A 16,677-nucleotide genomic window follows, 5' to 3' on the forward strand; every position below is an offset into this window, starting at 1 on the left:
TGTGTGTGTGTGTGTGCATAAGTGTGTATAGAGTCCAGAGGTTCATTTCAGGTGGCATCCCCTATCATTCTCCACCTTATTTTTTGAGATAGACTGTCTCCCAGAACCTAGAATTCACAATTTAACCAAGCTGTCTGGACAGTAGGATCCAGGGATACACTCTTTCTGGGTCCCCAGAGCTGTGGTTACAGATGCACCCTGCCACACCTGGATTTTTTAAAAAAATATCTCTGCTAAGGATTTGAACTCAGGTCCTCAAGATTGCATAGGAAGGCAGGTGTTTTATTGACTGAGTCACCTCTACAACACTACCAAGGTATATTCTACATGTACTTTCATTAGTTCATTGATTCTGGTACCCAGTGATTCTCACAATAATGTAAGCAACCTCAAGGAGAGTCAGTGTCTCCTCTGAAAAGAAAGACAGCATAATGCCAGCCAGACCAAAACACATGTACACTTTGATAACCTCTTGGTATTCCAAACACTTCCCTACACTCACATTAAGCAGGGGCAGAGGGGAGTGGTAGGGTACAGCATGAAAAAATAATAGAAACTCTTCCAGCTACACAAGGAGCTGAAACCTCTGGCCATCTGTTTCCTCCTCTTATCTCCTAAGCATTTCCCATTTTCTTATGCATTTTACCTTCACAAACTTCAGTACCCTCTCATCCAATGATAAACTCATGGAGAAACAAACCCAATTTATGAGCTTAGTAAGTGTAACAGTACCTTAAGCTGTCTTGTTACAGAAGCAGAGCCAAATGATGGGGTATGTCAGAGAACACCCCTCTCAGGGCCACCATAGACACAGGCAGATGCCAGGTAACGCCAGCAGCAAAGGAAGGGAACTCATCACCTAGAGTGGTGACTGTATACACCTTCTGCACCATGTGCCATGCAGCTCCCACTGAGTGCAGTTGCTTTTGCTTCTAGCACATTCCACATTGACTTCTCCAAGTAATTAATCCTTTCCATCTAGGGTTTACTTGTTTCTGGAGGCTTCTCCACACTGGCCTCTGCCTAAGCAACCAGATGACATTAATATCCTGCCCCGATTACCAGGTGACAACAAGACTCATGAAGCTTTGAAAACACAAATCCAAAGTCCCCAGCAAGGGCAGGCCTGCACTGGGCATGCAGAACTGGGCACTCTAGACACAAGGTAGCCAGATGAAGGAAAATGCATTCTGAGTGGTTGGCACACAGGGTTAATCAAATTATAATTTAATCATCTGATGTAATGCAAATTAGCATAATCACTTGAGGAAAAGAAATAGCTGGCAGAACCCAGGCATAACTCCAGAATTCCTGTCCTTAACAATGTAAAGAACATGAATTTGGTTTATTTTTTAATTATGAAATGATAGCAACCAATGGGTAATGGATACAGACCACATGAGCTACGATTTCAGTAGTTGAGAAATTATAACTGCAATTAAATTGAGAATACCTTCCTTTCTCCTTCCAAGACTATTCTAGAACTGAGTCGTGACATAAAACTGGGATGCCAAATACGAAACAGACATAGAGAGTGTATCTGGGATCCCAGACTCAGGAGGTTAAGGCAAGAGGATCAGGAGCTCAAGGTCATCCTCATTACACAGTGAACTCCAAGCAAGTATGGGACAGATGAGATGCTGCCTCGAGTTAAATAAATAATTATGTTATTGTAGCAAGGCTCTAGCCTAACGTGCAGGGTCTCAGTGCTGGCTCTAATAACAACTTGGAGAAGATCATCCTTTGTTCTCAGAAGCAGCCTGAATATCATGGGATGCTGAGCAGTACCTCTAGCTTCCACCCCTCCATATCAACTTCCCTGTGCCCATCCAGACCTGTGAAAAACAAGTGTCTTAGTCAGGGTTTCTATTCCTGCACAATATCATGACCAAGAAGCAAGTTGGGGAGGAAAGGGTTTATTCAGATTATATTTCCATACTGCTGTTGATCACCAAAGGATGCAGGACTGGAACTCAAGCAAGCCAGTAAAGAACATCCCTCCATGGCTTCTGCATCAGCTCCTGCTTTCTGACCTGCTTGAGATGCCAGTACCATGAGATGACCCCCAAGAACAGCAGCAGTAGTGAAGTACAGGCAGCTGGGGCTGGAGCCAAGAAGACAAGGTGTGTGCTACAAAGGGTGTGGCTGGAGAAGTGACCCAAGCCCTTGGAGGAGCCCAGAAGACCGTGAGTTGGATCCCAGACATTGGATGGTTGGAGATTGATTTTTGCTTTTGATTGTGACTGTGCCCTGATATTTTTCCCTCTTGAAGGAAGTTTTTTAGTGAAGCCCACAGTTAAGAGACTTTGAATTTTAAAGTACTTTGTATTTTAAAAGATACTTGATATTTTAAAGGGATTGAACTTTTAATATGTAAAGACTGTGGGACTTTTAAAGTTATTTAGATCTTGGGGATGAATAAGAACTAAGGGTTGAGGCTTACTAGTTGACAAAGGGTCAATTTTACTGGCTAGTTTTGTGTCAACTTGACACAGCTGGAGTTATCACAGAGAAAGGAGATTCAGTTGGGGAAATGCCACCATGAGATCCAGCTGCAAGGCATGTTCTCAATTAGTGATCAAGGGAGAGAGGTCCCCTTGTGGGTGGTGCCATCTCTGGGCTGGTAGTCATGGGTTCTATAAGACAGCAGGCTGAGCAANCCAGGGGAAGCAAGCCAGTAAAGAACATCCCTCCATGGCCTCTGCATCAGCTCCTGCCTTTCTGACCTACTTGAGTTAGAGTCCTGACTTCCTTGGTAATGAACAGCAGTATGGAAGTGTAAGCTGAATAAACCCTTTCCTCCCCAACTTGCTTCTTGGTCATGATGTTTGTGCAGGAATAGAAACCCTGACTAAGACGACAAGCATTTCCAATATCCCCATGGGTGCAAAACCACCATCAGGGAAGGCCTTGGGATTAAACTAAAAACCAGAATATAAGAACATACTTTCCTTTAAAATAACCAATTATGAGAATGAGTGTTATGTTTACTTACTGCCACCCCATCCCCCTCCCCCCCAAACCCCCACCCCCAAGGAATCCAGAATAAGAGCTCCCTGGCCTCATCAATTCCACTTTATGTCATGGGTCTTCTTGAAGCTCCACAAAAACTGAAGTGCCCATGCTCTGTACTTCAGAAAAAGTAGATTATTCAATGCCAGTCCCCCTTGCCTACTTGCCGATGGAGGCAAATCAGTCTTCTAGGGGCACCTGAGTGTAGTGCACAAGCTGAAGGATGATGACACATTGCTCTCAGACAGCAGGAGGACCCCAGCGAGTGAGAGAGGACAGCCGTGTCTCCACTTCCCTGTAGGGGAAGTAATCACCCTGATTTAGACAAGCATGGAGTCTAAGGAAACATCGCCGTTTTCTTACTGCTCTTTCCTTGTACAAAGAAGCTCTCGTGGCTTCCTCCCAAAGCCCAAGGAAGGAGGGAGGAAGAGAAGCCTATCTGTAACTTGCACATGCATGGTTCTCCCTTCTAACAGGTATGTCATGGGGTCACACACCTCCAGTGCCCCGCCTTCTACCAGTGGGATGGGTCCTAGGGACATTCATTCACACTGAACGGTGGTAGAAGTCCCAGGAAGAGCCACTGGGCTCTCAGTAAACTACGTAAGAGGGATTTTTCTATGATTTTAGTTGGTTTGTTTTAACTTGAGTCATACAGTATCTCATTTTTATATTCTTTCCAAAAGGTGTCTCTCTGTTTACAGTACTCCTGGGCCTCTCACAAGTTATTAAGGCTGGCGATGGAGATATGTATGCCCTTTAATGAAGGAGAGATGAGAAAGGCTGACCCACTGCGTGAGGAACTCCCAAAGAGAACAATGTGTGCTGCTGTACCATGCACACTTCAAAGCTCCTAACTGGAAAGGGCCTGGTGCTATTTTAAACAGCAATGTCTCCCACGAATTCCCTCAGCTCCAGACTCCTGAACATGATCTTCTCTATTAAAAAAAAAAAAATTAAGGACGCAGAGATTCAGGAGCCTATTGTTGCAGAGAACCAGGCACCGGCTGACTCTCACAATGATGAGTAAGCAGAAATGACAAGCCTTCAGCTCGCAAAGCCTTTTGTCCAGTTCTCTGAAGCTCCAGCTAACAACAGCTGCCCTGAAGGGTCATTTCTGCCGTGACTCACAATAAAATGGCCAATGGATTAGAACATAAAACTCTTTAAAATGCCAAGAAGGGAAAGGTTATTTTTAATAATATCTAAAATAAGATCTCTGGACAAAAAAAAAAAAAAAAAAAAAAAGGTATTTTTAAAGGTTCTGAATTTAGGCCTTTCTCCAGCACACATTTGAGTCTATTTTAGCTAAAAATCAAGGACACTGTATTTTGGAAAGGTAATTCCACCACCAGTCAATGTCCTCAATTTTATCATATATGTGGCAAGGAACACAGTGAGTGGCAAGAGTCCCCTCATGTGCTGTTTTCTCTTCTCTGATAACATAGTGGATGGCTCATGCATTGGACAATAGATGTAGTTAACTTGGTCATTCATCTATAAGGGAGGAGTAGACACCAAGAAATTAATAGCAAAAATGACCCCAAGTTCCTGCCATTTCGCTTTGCAATGAGCTTGTGCACAGACACTGGGCTACAGGCATATGCAACATTCCTTGGGCAGTCTAGAAGCAGCATCTCTAATTACAAGTACATCCATTTCCCTGCCTGGTCTCTTCCAATCTGGCTGATCATCTAGCTTGTTCAATATGGCAACCTAAATGGCTTCCTACTGTCAATTTCTTACCTAGGGGGAAAAAAATGTGTCTATCTTTAGGCTCCAAGGGGCTTCTCTGCTAGGCTTCCAGTTGCTAATAAAAAAAGGAGTCAGGGTAATACAGCTGGATCAAGTCCACCAGCAAAGCTTCTGCCAGCAATAAAACAAAGCATCAAATATACCAGAGAAAGAATTGTATAGATCAAAGGGATTGATCAATCCATAGATAAGGGACAGGTAGAGTGATGACAGATATATGAATGGATGGATGGATGATTTATAGATAGATGATAGATAGATAGATAGATAGATAGATAGATAGATAGATAGATAGATAGACTGACAGATGATAGGTACAGAGACAATAGATGACAGATATAATGATGGATGATAGATGAATAACTGAATAGATGGATACATAGGTAGATAATAGATAAGCAGGCAGAAAGATGATTAATAATAAATGAATGATAAATAAAAAATAAGTGGTAGATAAATGATAGAAAATGACCAAAAAATGACAGATAAATAGATGATAGGTAGGTATATAGAAGACAAATGACAGATAGATAATAGGTAAATATATAAGAGATGATGATAAATAGATGATAGGTGATTGATAGTTAAAAGCTAGATGACAAACAGTGATATAAAGATAAATGATAGTAGGACATGGTAGCTAGACAAATATACTCTATATTATAGATAAATAGATCAATGCACATAATGGACAAATGATAGGCAGCTAACTGATAAATAGATGATATACAACGACAGACAGAAATATGAATAATATATGGACAGATGATGTATAGACAGATGATTGATAACAGATGATAGATGACTGATGGTTGATAGTAATAGGTCAGTGATAGATAATGGATAGATAGTAGACAAATGAACAACAGTTCTCAAGCTTCTGTACTCTACATTAGGAGTTATTCTAGAGCGATCACATTTACTCTGAGTCTTTCCCATCACCCACTTGTATCTATGTAGAGTAGATGAATCCCTAACCCTTCACATACATTGCATACTGATCTAGTAAATCACTACCCATGCCAAGCAGTTTGCCAGTGCATTGCAGTACACTAGAAACTACTTGGATAATTTCATAACCAATATCTGTTATCCCCACCTCAATCAGAAACCAGGCAAACTCTTCTCTAGCATGCATTTTAGCAAAGGTGTGCAGTGAGCCACTTAAATCAAAACATCCAGAGGCATACATTCCCTAGATGACAGAATCACACTCTCTAAGGAAGGAACTTGGCCAGTATATAAGAAACTATATCATCTACAACTTGAGGTGCCCCCCAGGGGGTGGAGAAAAACAACAAAGTGCTGATCAAAAGCAGAAACACGGGGTCTTTCCAACTTACAGACTCTCATCCCTGAGAATCCCAAGGAAGTCTCTAGACCAGGAAAATCTCATAGGAAACTTCCTGTCTTCTTCTCCTCTCTCCCTGGTCTACCTACATAGATAACCTGGACCTTAGCTGGGAAATCCAGAGAAGGGAACATTCATTAAAGTCCAGCTGAAGGTGAATGTAGACTATTGTTTATTGTTCCTCCTTTTCCACAGTCCTCTTACCTGGCAACAGGGACAGAGGAGTTTGCAGCTACAGGCCTATATGTTAGTCTCTTTCTCCATAGCCTCGCTCTCCATTGCTGGTTATTCCTCTCAACTTCTACTTCCATTTTCTCTGAGCATCTTATACTACTAAAGCCTATAGAACATTCTAGCCTAGCCCTGCCACACTTGAGTATGGAGTAACATAGGTGTTTGGGGTGGAGGGAGAGGATGTGGGACTTCTTGTGACTAGGCATACCAATGGGGGTGTAGCTCTGCTGTGAGATTCCAGAGGACAAATGAACCAACCCCCAAGCAAAGCATAGTACCTCAACCAAGATCAAGATCACCTCTAGGTCAGTATTTTTCTTCCCAAATTATTCCACAGAGTTTGAATCAAGCCTATTCTAAACAGTAGTCAACAAAGTTTTTCATACATGCACTTAGGTAATTTCCCATATCACTCAAGGTCTGCTGTCCTGTCGTGGTACCAGACAGACTGCCAATTTAACCACCCTGTGAAAGGAGATTCTCAGACCTTTGAAAGAAAGCACTTTGTGTCTCCTGTATTTCCCTTTCACTAGACAAAGAAGTAAATGAATGTGTCTCTTTGCTGGAACTAACTTTGGCACTCTGGCTTCACTTCCTATTGTTGTGATAAAATGCCTTTACAACAACCTTAAGAGAGGAAAGGTTGGGGCTAGAGTGGTGGCCCTTAAGAGCACTGGCTGGTCTTGCAGAACACCCACAGGACAGCTCACAACTGTTGATAGGAATGTGACCTGGTCTCTACAGACACCATGTGTATGGTGTGTATGCATACATTCAGGCAAATACTCTTAAAGTAAAAATAAATCTTTTTATAAAGAGAGAAGAGGTTTTTAATTCAGCTTACAATTCCGGATTACAGCCCATCATTTCTGAGAGATCGTGGCAGGGATGTGAGTCAGCTACTCACACCCACAGTCCAGAGCAGAGAGAGCATGCATGCTAACTGCTCAGCTTGCGTTCTCAACTCTCAGTCCAAGACTCAGATTTGGGAAAGGTAGTGTTCACACAGGGCTCAGAATCCCCACATTAATTAGCATAATCAAGACAATCTTCCTCAGACATGCCCAAAGGGCAGCCCGATCTAGACAGTTCTCATTAAGACTCTCTTCTATGTGATTCTGGATTGTGTCAAATTGACAAAACTAACCAGTACCCACATTTTAGGCACTTCCTTTTCATTAGCAAAGAAATAGATGAATTAAATTTACAGGAGTGGACCCAGTAAGAGGTTAGACCTGGAGAAGGAGCATCTTCTGCATGCTATGCAGCTGCCTACTTTGCCAGCATCCCCAGTTGTTGGGTCTCCATTCCTTCCTGAATTCTCAAAAAATCAAATATCACAGCATTGCTACATACGTGTAGCCCAGCTTCTACACATCACTTATTTAAAAAATGCTCTGCAGCCAATATTAAGAAATAAACACTGTAATTAACTAGCCTGGGATTTGGGGTTTCCAGTATCCTAGGGGAACCCTAGATCAACTCACACCACAGCAGGGTGACTATGGAGAAAAGAAACGAATCTGGAGTTTCCTCAGGAGAAATATGTTTACTTAATGTGCAGTCTCCACAATATTGCCAGAGGAATAGGCTATGTTCACAGGAGGCAGTGGCCCCCTCACCTCCATCTGCCTCTATGTTAGAATAAAATCAGAGACATTTTTCCATAGTAACACAGTCTACACAGAGCCCCTGCAAAGAATCAAAGCTTTAGACACTCAGCACAAGCAGGAATCAAAGGCACAAGTCTCCACACTAAAGGAGTTCACCTCACTGGCGTGAGCCATCCACACTGGATGCAACCCCAGGTAAAACCTGACCATCATGACGACCCATGGGTGATCAAAGGGAGTGACAGCACTATGTCGTTTCTTTGCAGAAGCATCTGGTGTGGAAGAGTTCAGAGATCTGATGAACCAGCAACTGACTAAATGGCAAGGAACACAGGTGGATTGTTCACATTCTGCACAAAACCAGGATGAAGGCTGCTTTCCGTTTCTCCGTTAATATTAAAAGAGTCAAGGGTAGCAGGAGACAAAAATCAGCCATCACTCTGCCTCTCCTGCCTCTCCAATATGTGTTCTTCACAGCCCAGCAAGAATGAACTCCTTAAAGTTACCAGGTTACTGTACATGTGTGCGTGCATACATGTTTCTGTAGGTGCCAGAGGACAAAGGACAACCTTAGGCATCATCCTTAGGAATGCATCCACCTCCTTTGAGCACAGAACTCACCAGTTACAAGAGTGCATCCCTGTACCTAGCATTTTCATGATTTGGGGGGTGAACTCAGGTCCTCAAGCTTGCAAATGTGGGTTTACTGGCAACCATCTCCCCAACACCATACTTTTGTTTTTATATATGTATATATGTATATATATATATATATATATATATATATATATATATATATATAACTTGGACATACTTAAGGGACTGAGGAGATAGTATGCTTAGTGAAATGAGCCAGGCACTGAAGGGAATGCATGGAATATAAAATAAAAATGGACTCTAGTATCTGAGGTGTGTTCCTTTCCCCTTGCCCAGTAACATTTATGTCAGTTACATGGCCTGTAGCTGTGTCTCCTGCCCTATCAGGTCTGACCAATTAGAAGTGTGTTCATATCAATTTAAGTCTCCGGAATTTAATAACAGGTTAGCAAAGAGGACCCTGTGACAATAACAAGATCCTCAGTGTAAACCTCTCTCTCTCTCTCTCTCTCTCTCTCTCTCTCTCTCTCTCTCTCTCTCTCTCCCTCTGTAATTGCTGTTCTCTGGAAGCTCATGTTCATCCCATCCCCATGGTGTTCTGCTGTAGAGTCTCTAGGGGAGACCATGCTTATTGTGGCATAAATATTAGTGGCAGCACCACGGAGACAATGTCCTCCCTGAGCCTCCAGGCTCCTGTTCAGACTCACTTGAGTTTGTTCTCAAGCCTAGAGAGGATGTAACAGATTGAACTGCCAGAATATTCCAAAGAGTCAGGCACAGGTTCTGAATATTTCCATAAGGGTGATTTGCTTTGTCTCTCTGACAAAGTTCAGTATGGAGCCAGGAACACAGGGGAGTTTAGAGTGGAGGCAATCCTTCAGTTTCTATATCTTTCAGGTTCTTTGCCCCTGTATTTCAAACTGGCTTTCTATAAATAGGACTGCTTGCTCACTCTTAAATCTTACTCACAGTCTTCTGAAGGAAAAAAAAACTTAAATAGGGATGTAGGCAAAATTAATCAATCCCTGTCACTCCATCTCCCTCTGTCACCTCTTATCTCGTCAGACACCTATTCAGCTGGATCCATCCTTTCTCTATTAAATGGCTTTAATATTTATATATTTACATAACCTAAGAGAGTTAATCACCCATGTTGATCAACACAGAATAAATTGTTGATCTCCAAAAATCAAAAGAAGTAGACTATAAGCTTTACAACATTAGATCCTTATATGTAACACTTGGATTTTTAACAACAATTAAAATATAATCTTTCCATGTAACTCTGATGAAATACCAACTTTATATTCAACTCTGCTGCAAAATAAGATATTGACAAGAGACCTGTAGCCATTTGAGACTTAGGAAAATAGGAGCATGACTTTATAGACATGATTAAGGCTTTAAAACTAAAAGGCTCCAGTTTTATTTATTTATTTATTTATTTATTTATTTATTTATTTATTTATTTATTTTTATTCTCAGGAGTTGCTGGGAAGCTTGAATGTCAGACTGGGAGAATTCAAATCTTGTCAATGGAGAACAAGAGTTCCCAGACCTATATAAAGTCACTGGTTGAGACACGAGCCCCACTGCATCCCAAGAAGGGCACCTGGGGATATCAGAGCAGGCTGTGTCTCCAAGAGGAAGTCCCACCACATTCCACATGTAAGTGAGTCACTTTTGTAAGATAGCATACCCCACAGTCATTTGTAGAGCACAAACGCTTCTCCTGCCAGAGGCCAGCTGCCTGTTAGAAAGCAGAGGCAGGCTGAGGGAAGCTGACAGCTGCTCACTCACCCTTTTTATGCAGCTGAGGCAGAGGTTGGAGGGAAGAGAGCAAACTGGGTGAAGAACCCAGGGTGGGAAGGAAGCTAGAAAGAAGCCATTGAGTGGAGAGAGGAGAGACTCGAATGGGGTGGAAGGCTATGCCTCACTTTACTCTCTCACTCACTTATTTCCACCCAGACTTGCACTCTACTTCGTGTAAAGGACACACTTGGACACAGTAGACATCTCAGCATCTATTGAGACTGAATTATTTCTCAGGTAACCCTCAAATTGACAAGCTATAGATTTCCCTGAAGCCATCAGAGCACAAGGTTTTAGGAACAATAATGGAGGCTGAACCCAGCCCTCTGAGCACCTGGGCAGAAGCTGTCTGGCCTTTGAACTAACATCAGGGATCTGCCCTTCCCATTGGTTCTTCTTTCCTGCAGCCCAGGTGGAGAGCTTGCTGCCTGCAGAAGGCACTCAGGATGCTCCCCTCAGAATTCATAGCAGCATCATACACCACAGGGCTGCCGTAATCTTCATTCTCGCCAAGCGTATAGCAAAGGAAATACAACTTTGAATTAGCTTAGATTTTCAAAACATTAAGGAACGTGGATATAGTTGAGGTGGAGGTGGGGGGACAGACAGAGGTGAGCTGAGAATTTCTGCACCTAGTTCCTCAGAATATGAAGAGTTAAGGCTGATCCAGAGGAACAGGCGTTGCCCAATTTGCCTGGCGTGGGCGTGGGGGCGCGGCTCCAGACCCCCAGAGCCTTGCAGCCACAGCTGCAGGAGATTGAAGGACTGCGGACAAGCAGCACGCCAGCATAGCCCCTGTCACCAGCGGCAGAGGAGAGGCCCCGCGGCTCCTGGAATGACATTGGAAGGTCAGCCAATCAGGCAAGGAGCTGCCCCCTCCAAGATGCACGCGCCACCCCTGGGCTCTCTGGGCAGTGTGCAAGGGAGGAACCAATGCACCTCTCTGTGGACTATAGGCTCCCGACACCACCCTTCCCTCTGTGCATCTTCTGGGATTGGAGACATTGCTGCAAGCTGTATCCTTCTTTGTACAAATGAAAACAAAAGGCTGCAGACCCTCTCTGACCTGCCAAACCCTGAACATAATCGCTATGTGTAAACCTCCACCTCCCGAGCTACAGAGTCTGGGCGCAATGAACTTGAGGGACACTGGGGAGGCGGTGTCTCAGGAAAGCCCTACACAAGTGTGTGGAGCGTCCTCGGAGGCGGAGGTTTGCCTGCTCTGTTGAGAGCTTGCTGCAGGAGTCTGGCGAGGTTTGCCGCCCACTAGTGTCCTATGGCGGGGACACAATTGACATGCAGGTAGCAGCAGCTCAGTGTCTCCCAGGCTGACAGTGCCTGCCACCTAGGTCCAGCATGCACCTGAGTGCCATGGCCAAGAAAATGCCCATTGTATGCCTGGGTAGCCCCAGGGCACCTACCTACTTTAGGTGAGCCTCACTAAAAAGCCAGATAAATGGGAGGGTTCATTCTAAAATGTCCCCAAGGTCCTACCTATTGCGATGTTAATTATGCTTAACCACATCCATAATCAAGACCTTGTAAACACAGGAAGTGGGGAAAGCCATTACTTGATTTTAAAACAACAAAAGACATACATACACTCCCATTTCCCACAGTGCTCATAGATCTTAAGACGGCCCCTCCCCTTTTACATCAAGTTCCTATGGCACTGAGCTGACTCCTGCTGGGCCTTGGCCACCTTCCCTGTTTACTCCAGACACATCCATGGTAAAATATTTTGTCAGCTATGTGGACATTCAGGCCTCAGGGATAAATGGGAAGATTTATTTATTTAGGTAAAAATTGCATCCCCCAGTAACACACTGTATGTATGGTGCAGAATATACCCTGACTTGCTGATTATCCCAGACAACAGGAAACCCTTGGTGACACCCAAGTGACAAGGAGGATAGTGAAGGAGAGGAGGCAGATTGGCTGGCATTTATTAAAGGTCTGCCTGGCATTTTGTTGGCCCACAGAATGCATCTTATAGGGGCATGCAGCTTCTGTGCAAAGGCCTAGAAATTTTAGATGAACTCTGAAATTATCAGAAATAATCTTCATCTTCTTTATAAATACAAGGGAGAGAGTTTTTTTTTTCTTACATGTTTCAGAGGAAACTAAAATGTAAAATACTACTTTGAAAGTCTTCAAGATGCACCGGTATTTATATTAAAAAAAACAAAAAAAAACCTGCTTCTGTGACTGAATAAAATACCAGGTCTATAATGCCCTATCATGTGATCTGCAGAGTTCCAAAGAATGCTGCGCACCCAGCTTGTCCTTGATGATCTCTCCACAGTCACTCCACCCTCTTCTACCACAGCTAACGAGGCTCTGGGAGCCTGAGAGCACAATGCAGTGAAGCTCAAGATTTCATGGCCAAAGAAAAGTCAATGTCAAAGGTGTGTGTAGAGCAGCGCCAGGATGTAGCCATCACACAGAGCATATAAACCTGCTACCTGCCCCCCATTCTGCCTATTAGGAGGCCATCTCTGCTTCTGTCAGGAGTGTTACACTAGAAAGCACTCACTGGGGTTAAAAATCAAGAGACCCTGTACAGAGAACTGCTGCAGCTGGGTGTGCATGCTGAGTACACAGGCAGCCGCATGTGTTTGCACACACGTGTGCCTCTAAAGCTGCCCTGTGAATATTTCCAGGGTGTCAGAGGTAACATCAGCTGCCTCACAGGCTCCCTGCACCTTCTCAGGTGAGGTCACTCATAAGCTTTTAACCCATGCAGGGACTGCTCTCTTGCTTCTGGTCTTTGCCCCAAATATTCTCTGCAGCCTGCCCAGCAAGGGTGCTTTAAGAAGCAAACATGCTCCTCATTACTTGCTTTCTACTGTTCAGACTAAGACAGACTGTCTGAAACACAGACTGGACATTTCTGCTTCTTACCCAAATATCCAGTTGCATAATATTTTACAAATGAAAAAGAAAAAATGGGCTGTAATGGGCATTTTAGTGTTTGAGGCCTAGCAACCAGTGTGGTTCTTACCACACTTTTGGGTATTTTTTTCAAAATGAACATAGGCCAAAATATTGTAGTTGCTGACCAAAAATTTTAAAAAAGACTCCATTCATATTAGATAGGTAGTATTTAGTTTCATATTTTTGAAATATATTCTGGTCAAAGGTAGCATTTTAAATCATATATATATATATATATATTGCATAGTATGTCTTTAACACCATCCTTGCAAAATCCAAAAATCTGCATACACACACCCACACACACATACACACCAATATAAAAGAATATAAAACCTCTGGAGTCAGGCTTTTTTTTTCCACACTTGCTCATATAGAGGAAGGACCATTTTTACATAAGGCGGCTCCCTGGCCTTCAACTGATGGGGTCAGAGCAACTTGCCTATGCATGTTACTGCAACAATAACTGATTCTCTCAACAGATGTTAAAAGTCTTGCAAATAATTCTTGCATGACTTTACCCAGGTGCACATGAGCAATCTTTGCATATATTTTCCATGTGGTAGATTTCACTCCATTTGAACACTGCACAAAATCCTTTATATAGTAATTTTTAGTTATGAAATGCTGATTTAAAAAAATCATAGACATTTATAGCATCTCTGTATCAGAGACTATCATAATTTCTTCTGTACCATGCTCAGCATAAATATCTTACACTGAAAAAAATAGATGCTGGTTGGCTGACAACCAGAACAGCCTGGCTTACCATCCTGAATTACCTATTTCTCCCAGAGTGGAAATCTCCTTTCATTCAATAGCCCGGGCCTTTGCCAGGAGTCCAGATATGTCATCCTGACAGGAAAGACAAGGTGTATTGGCTTTGGAACACATCTGTGAACATCTGGGCCTTTTCTGTGCTTTCCCATTAAAGCAGCAAGCAGCAGGGGCTGCTCTCAAGACATGATTGCATCCTCAGAAGCACAAATGTCCCCCCTAGGTGAATTCCCTGGAGGAGGCAGGCCAGGGTTAGTGCCCTCTGGGGAGAGGGGGTGTCTTGTCAGAACTTGTTGAAATTTTTCCCCCTGGGAGGAAATCTCAAGAGGGTAAACTCCTGTCACTTTGCTTTCAGTTATATTAAAGAGCAAAAGACCGGTTTTGTGTGAATTTGGGGGCACCTTCTTCATTTGGCTCCATCTTTTCTTAGTCATTTTTTTAAACCTGGGAAACATCATGTCCTTCCTTTGGCTGTGGGTTAGCTGTTCTCTAAGTCTGCAAAGAAAATGCAGCCAGTGCTTACAGCTTCCCTGGGTATCTTCCAGAAAAATCTTAACAGCCTCCCCTTGGCTTCTCCCTCTCCTGTTTTCTTGTAAAGACCAGATATATTCATTCTCTCATATTCATATTCTCTCTCACTCACTCGCTTGGGCTCTCTCTCTCTCTCTCTCTCTCTCTCTCTCTCTCTCTCCCCCTCTCTCTCATAATGGTTTAATTTTAACTGTCAGCAGGTTATACGTTTTATGCAGATGTTCCACATTTGAGATGGGTATTGAAGCCGTGGATGCTTCCAAGCGATACCAAATGATGACAGTTCCCTCTCTTTGCCACATGAGAGAAAGCCATTCATACATGTAAGTTCATATTTACACTGTGACAGGCAGCCTAAGGTGCAGACACACTTACTAATTGGGTCTGACTCCATCAAAAGCGATAGATTCTAAATATCAGGAAGAAAGCATCTCAATAGGCAATACTGAGCTGCACATGAGGTGGAAACACCATGTACAACATTCACTAATTTCACTTTTACAAGTATACAGGTGATTTTTTAAAAATTTGTCAACATTACAGATGATGTAATGCCTAGCAGTGCATATTTTTACATACACTACTGCGAGGAACATGTAGTGTCCAGGGGACGAGGGGGATGCAGACAGACGCATCTTTCCCACAGCCTTCAAGGATGAACTGTAGCAGAATTAAAGCGGAGGAGGCTTTAAGGCTCAAGAGTGCAGAACCTGAGAGCTACTGTCTTAATTGACCCCTGCACCTGCCTACGCTCCTAACGCCATGTCCTTTTCTGGCTATGATATTCAAAGTGGCGATGATCATCTCCCCTCTCTTCTCCCCAAACCTGCCTGGCTCTGATGAGGTAGCTGTCTAGCTCTGGAGTTAGGCTTTGAGCTGGCACTTGGCTAGCTAGCTAGGTAGGCTGCTTCCAAGGATTGCAAAGCGATGCCTCCCCGGCCTCCTATCAGTACCGCCTAACCTCTCCAAAGCAATGCAAATATATTTTTTAAATAAATAAATAAACGCATGCACGAACATTCCAACCCGGATAGGAAAGGAAAGGGAAAAGACTTCACCCATGCATTCAACCCCCTACACCGCACCCATCCCCCGGGCCCCTTCCCAGACAGGAATCAGCACAGACCGCAAGGCTCACCATTCGCGAAGCTCTGGAACAAGGAGAGAGCCAGTATCCACATGCCCCTGCTGCTGACCGGCCTCCCGCGAGCCAGCGAGCCAGCGAGCGAGCCACGCGCCGGCCTCGCCCCCCGCGCTGCGCTGCGCTCCGCCGCGCCCGGCCCGGCTCCGCTTGCCGCCCGCCACCTGCCCGGGGGCCGCCCAGCCGCCCAGCCGCGCTCCCCGCTTGCTGCGCCCCCGCACACCTGCTCCCGGGCGCCGCGCCCCGCGCCGCGGACACAGCCCAGGTGCGCCGTGCGCTCGGCTCGGCTCAGCGGGCCGCGGGCAGCCAGGCGCGGGCGCACAGCCGCAGCCGCGGGCGCGAGCTCATGCCGAGCGCCCCCCGATGCGCAGCGCGGCCAGGCGGCGGCCTCCCGGGCGCCGGCCTCACCCTCCGCAGCCAGGCAGCAGGCGCGCGGCCAGGCTCATCCTGCTGCGGCGGCCTCGGGCGCCGGGTCCCCTGTGCTGCCCTTCCCTGCCTGAGCCCGGCGGGCCGCGCGCGGAGGCGAGCGGGGACCCCTCCCCTGCTCTGGCCGCTGGGGCGCTCTGCAGTCTTAAAGCAGCAGCAGAGGAGTGCGGCGGATCACGCAGTCGGCGGGACCCAGGGCTCAGAGGCTCAGAGACTCGTTCCCACACAGCCCATCGTGTGTAGCTCTGTTCTTGCAGGTTGTTAATGAGATGCGGCCGGGGGCTGACCACTCCGGAAGGGTGCCAGCTAGGCAGAGGTGACCGCGAGGCGTTAGCAGTTTTGATGTGATGTGCAGCAGGATTCGGAGTCCGTATTGACTCCCTGAAAAGTCTAGTCCATCTACCTAGAGAGAAATGCAGCCTTGGTGTCCTCGCAGCTCCTGGGAAGAGCTCTCTGACTTCACTGGCTGATTTTTAATTATCTTGAATACA

At 44.8% G+C, this 16,677-nt stretch overlaps 1 protein-coding gene across 3 annotated transcripts in view; it reads right to left on the minus strand.

The window, feature by feature from the left end:
- Dscam (DS cell adhesion molecule) overlaps positions 1-16,343 on the minus strand; it is a 566,911-nt gene extending 550,568 nt beyond the window's left edge. The window contains exon 1 of one of the 3 annotated variants that reach the window (XM_021209063.2): positions 15,758-16,343. In XM_021209063.2, the coding sequence (XP_021064722.1) occupies positions 15,758-15,800 (43 nt within the window). In that variant the 5' untranslated portion in view covers positions 15,801-16,343. The remainder of the gene's footprint in view (positions 1-15,757) is intronic. The other 2 variants (XM_029544386.1, XM_029544387.1) reach the window with 2 other exon arrangements.
- Between the last annotated feature and the right edge of the window lie 334 nt (positions 16,344-16,677).

This window comes from Mus pahari, chromosome 12 (assembly GCF_900095145.1).
Source record: "Mus pahari chromosome 12, PAHARI_EIJ_v1.1, whole genome shotgun sequence".
NCBI lineage: Eukaryota > Metazoa > Chordata > Mammalia > Rodentia > Muridae > Mus > Mus pahari.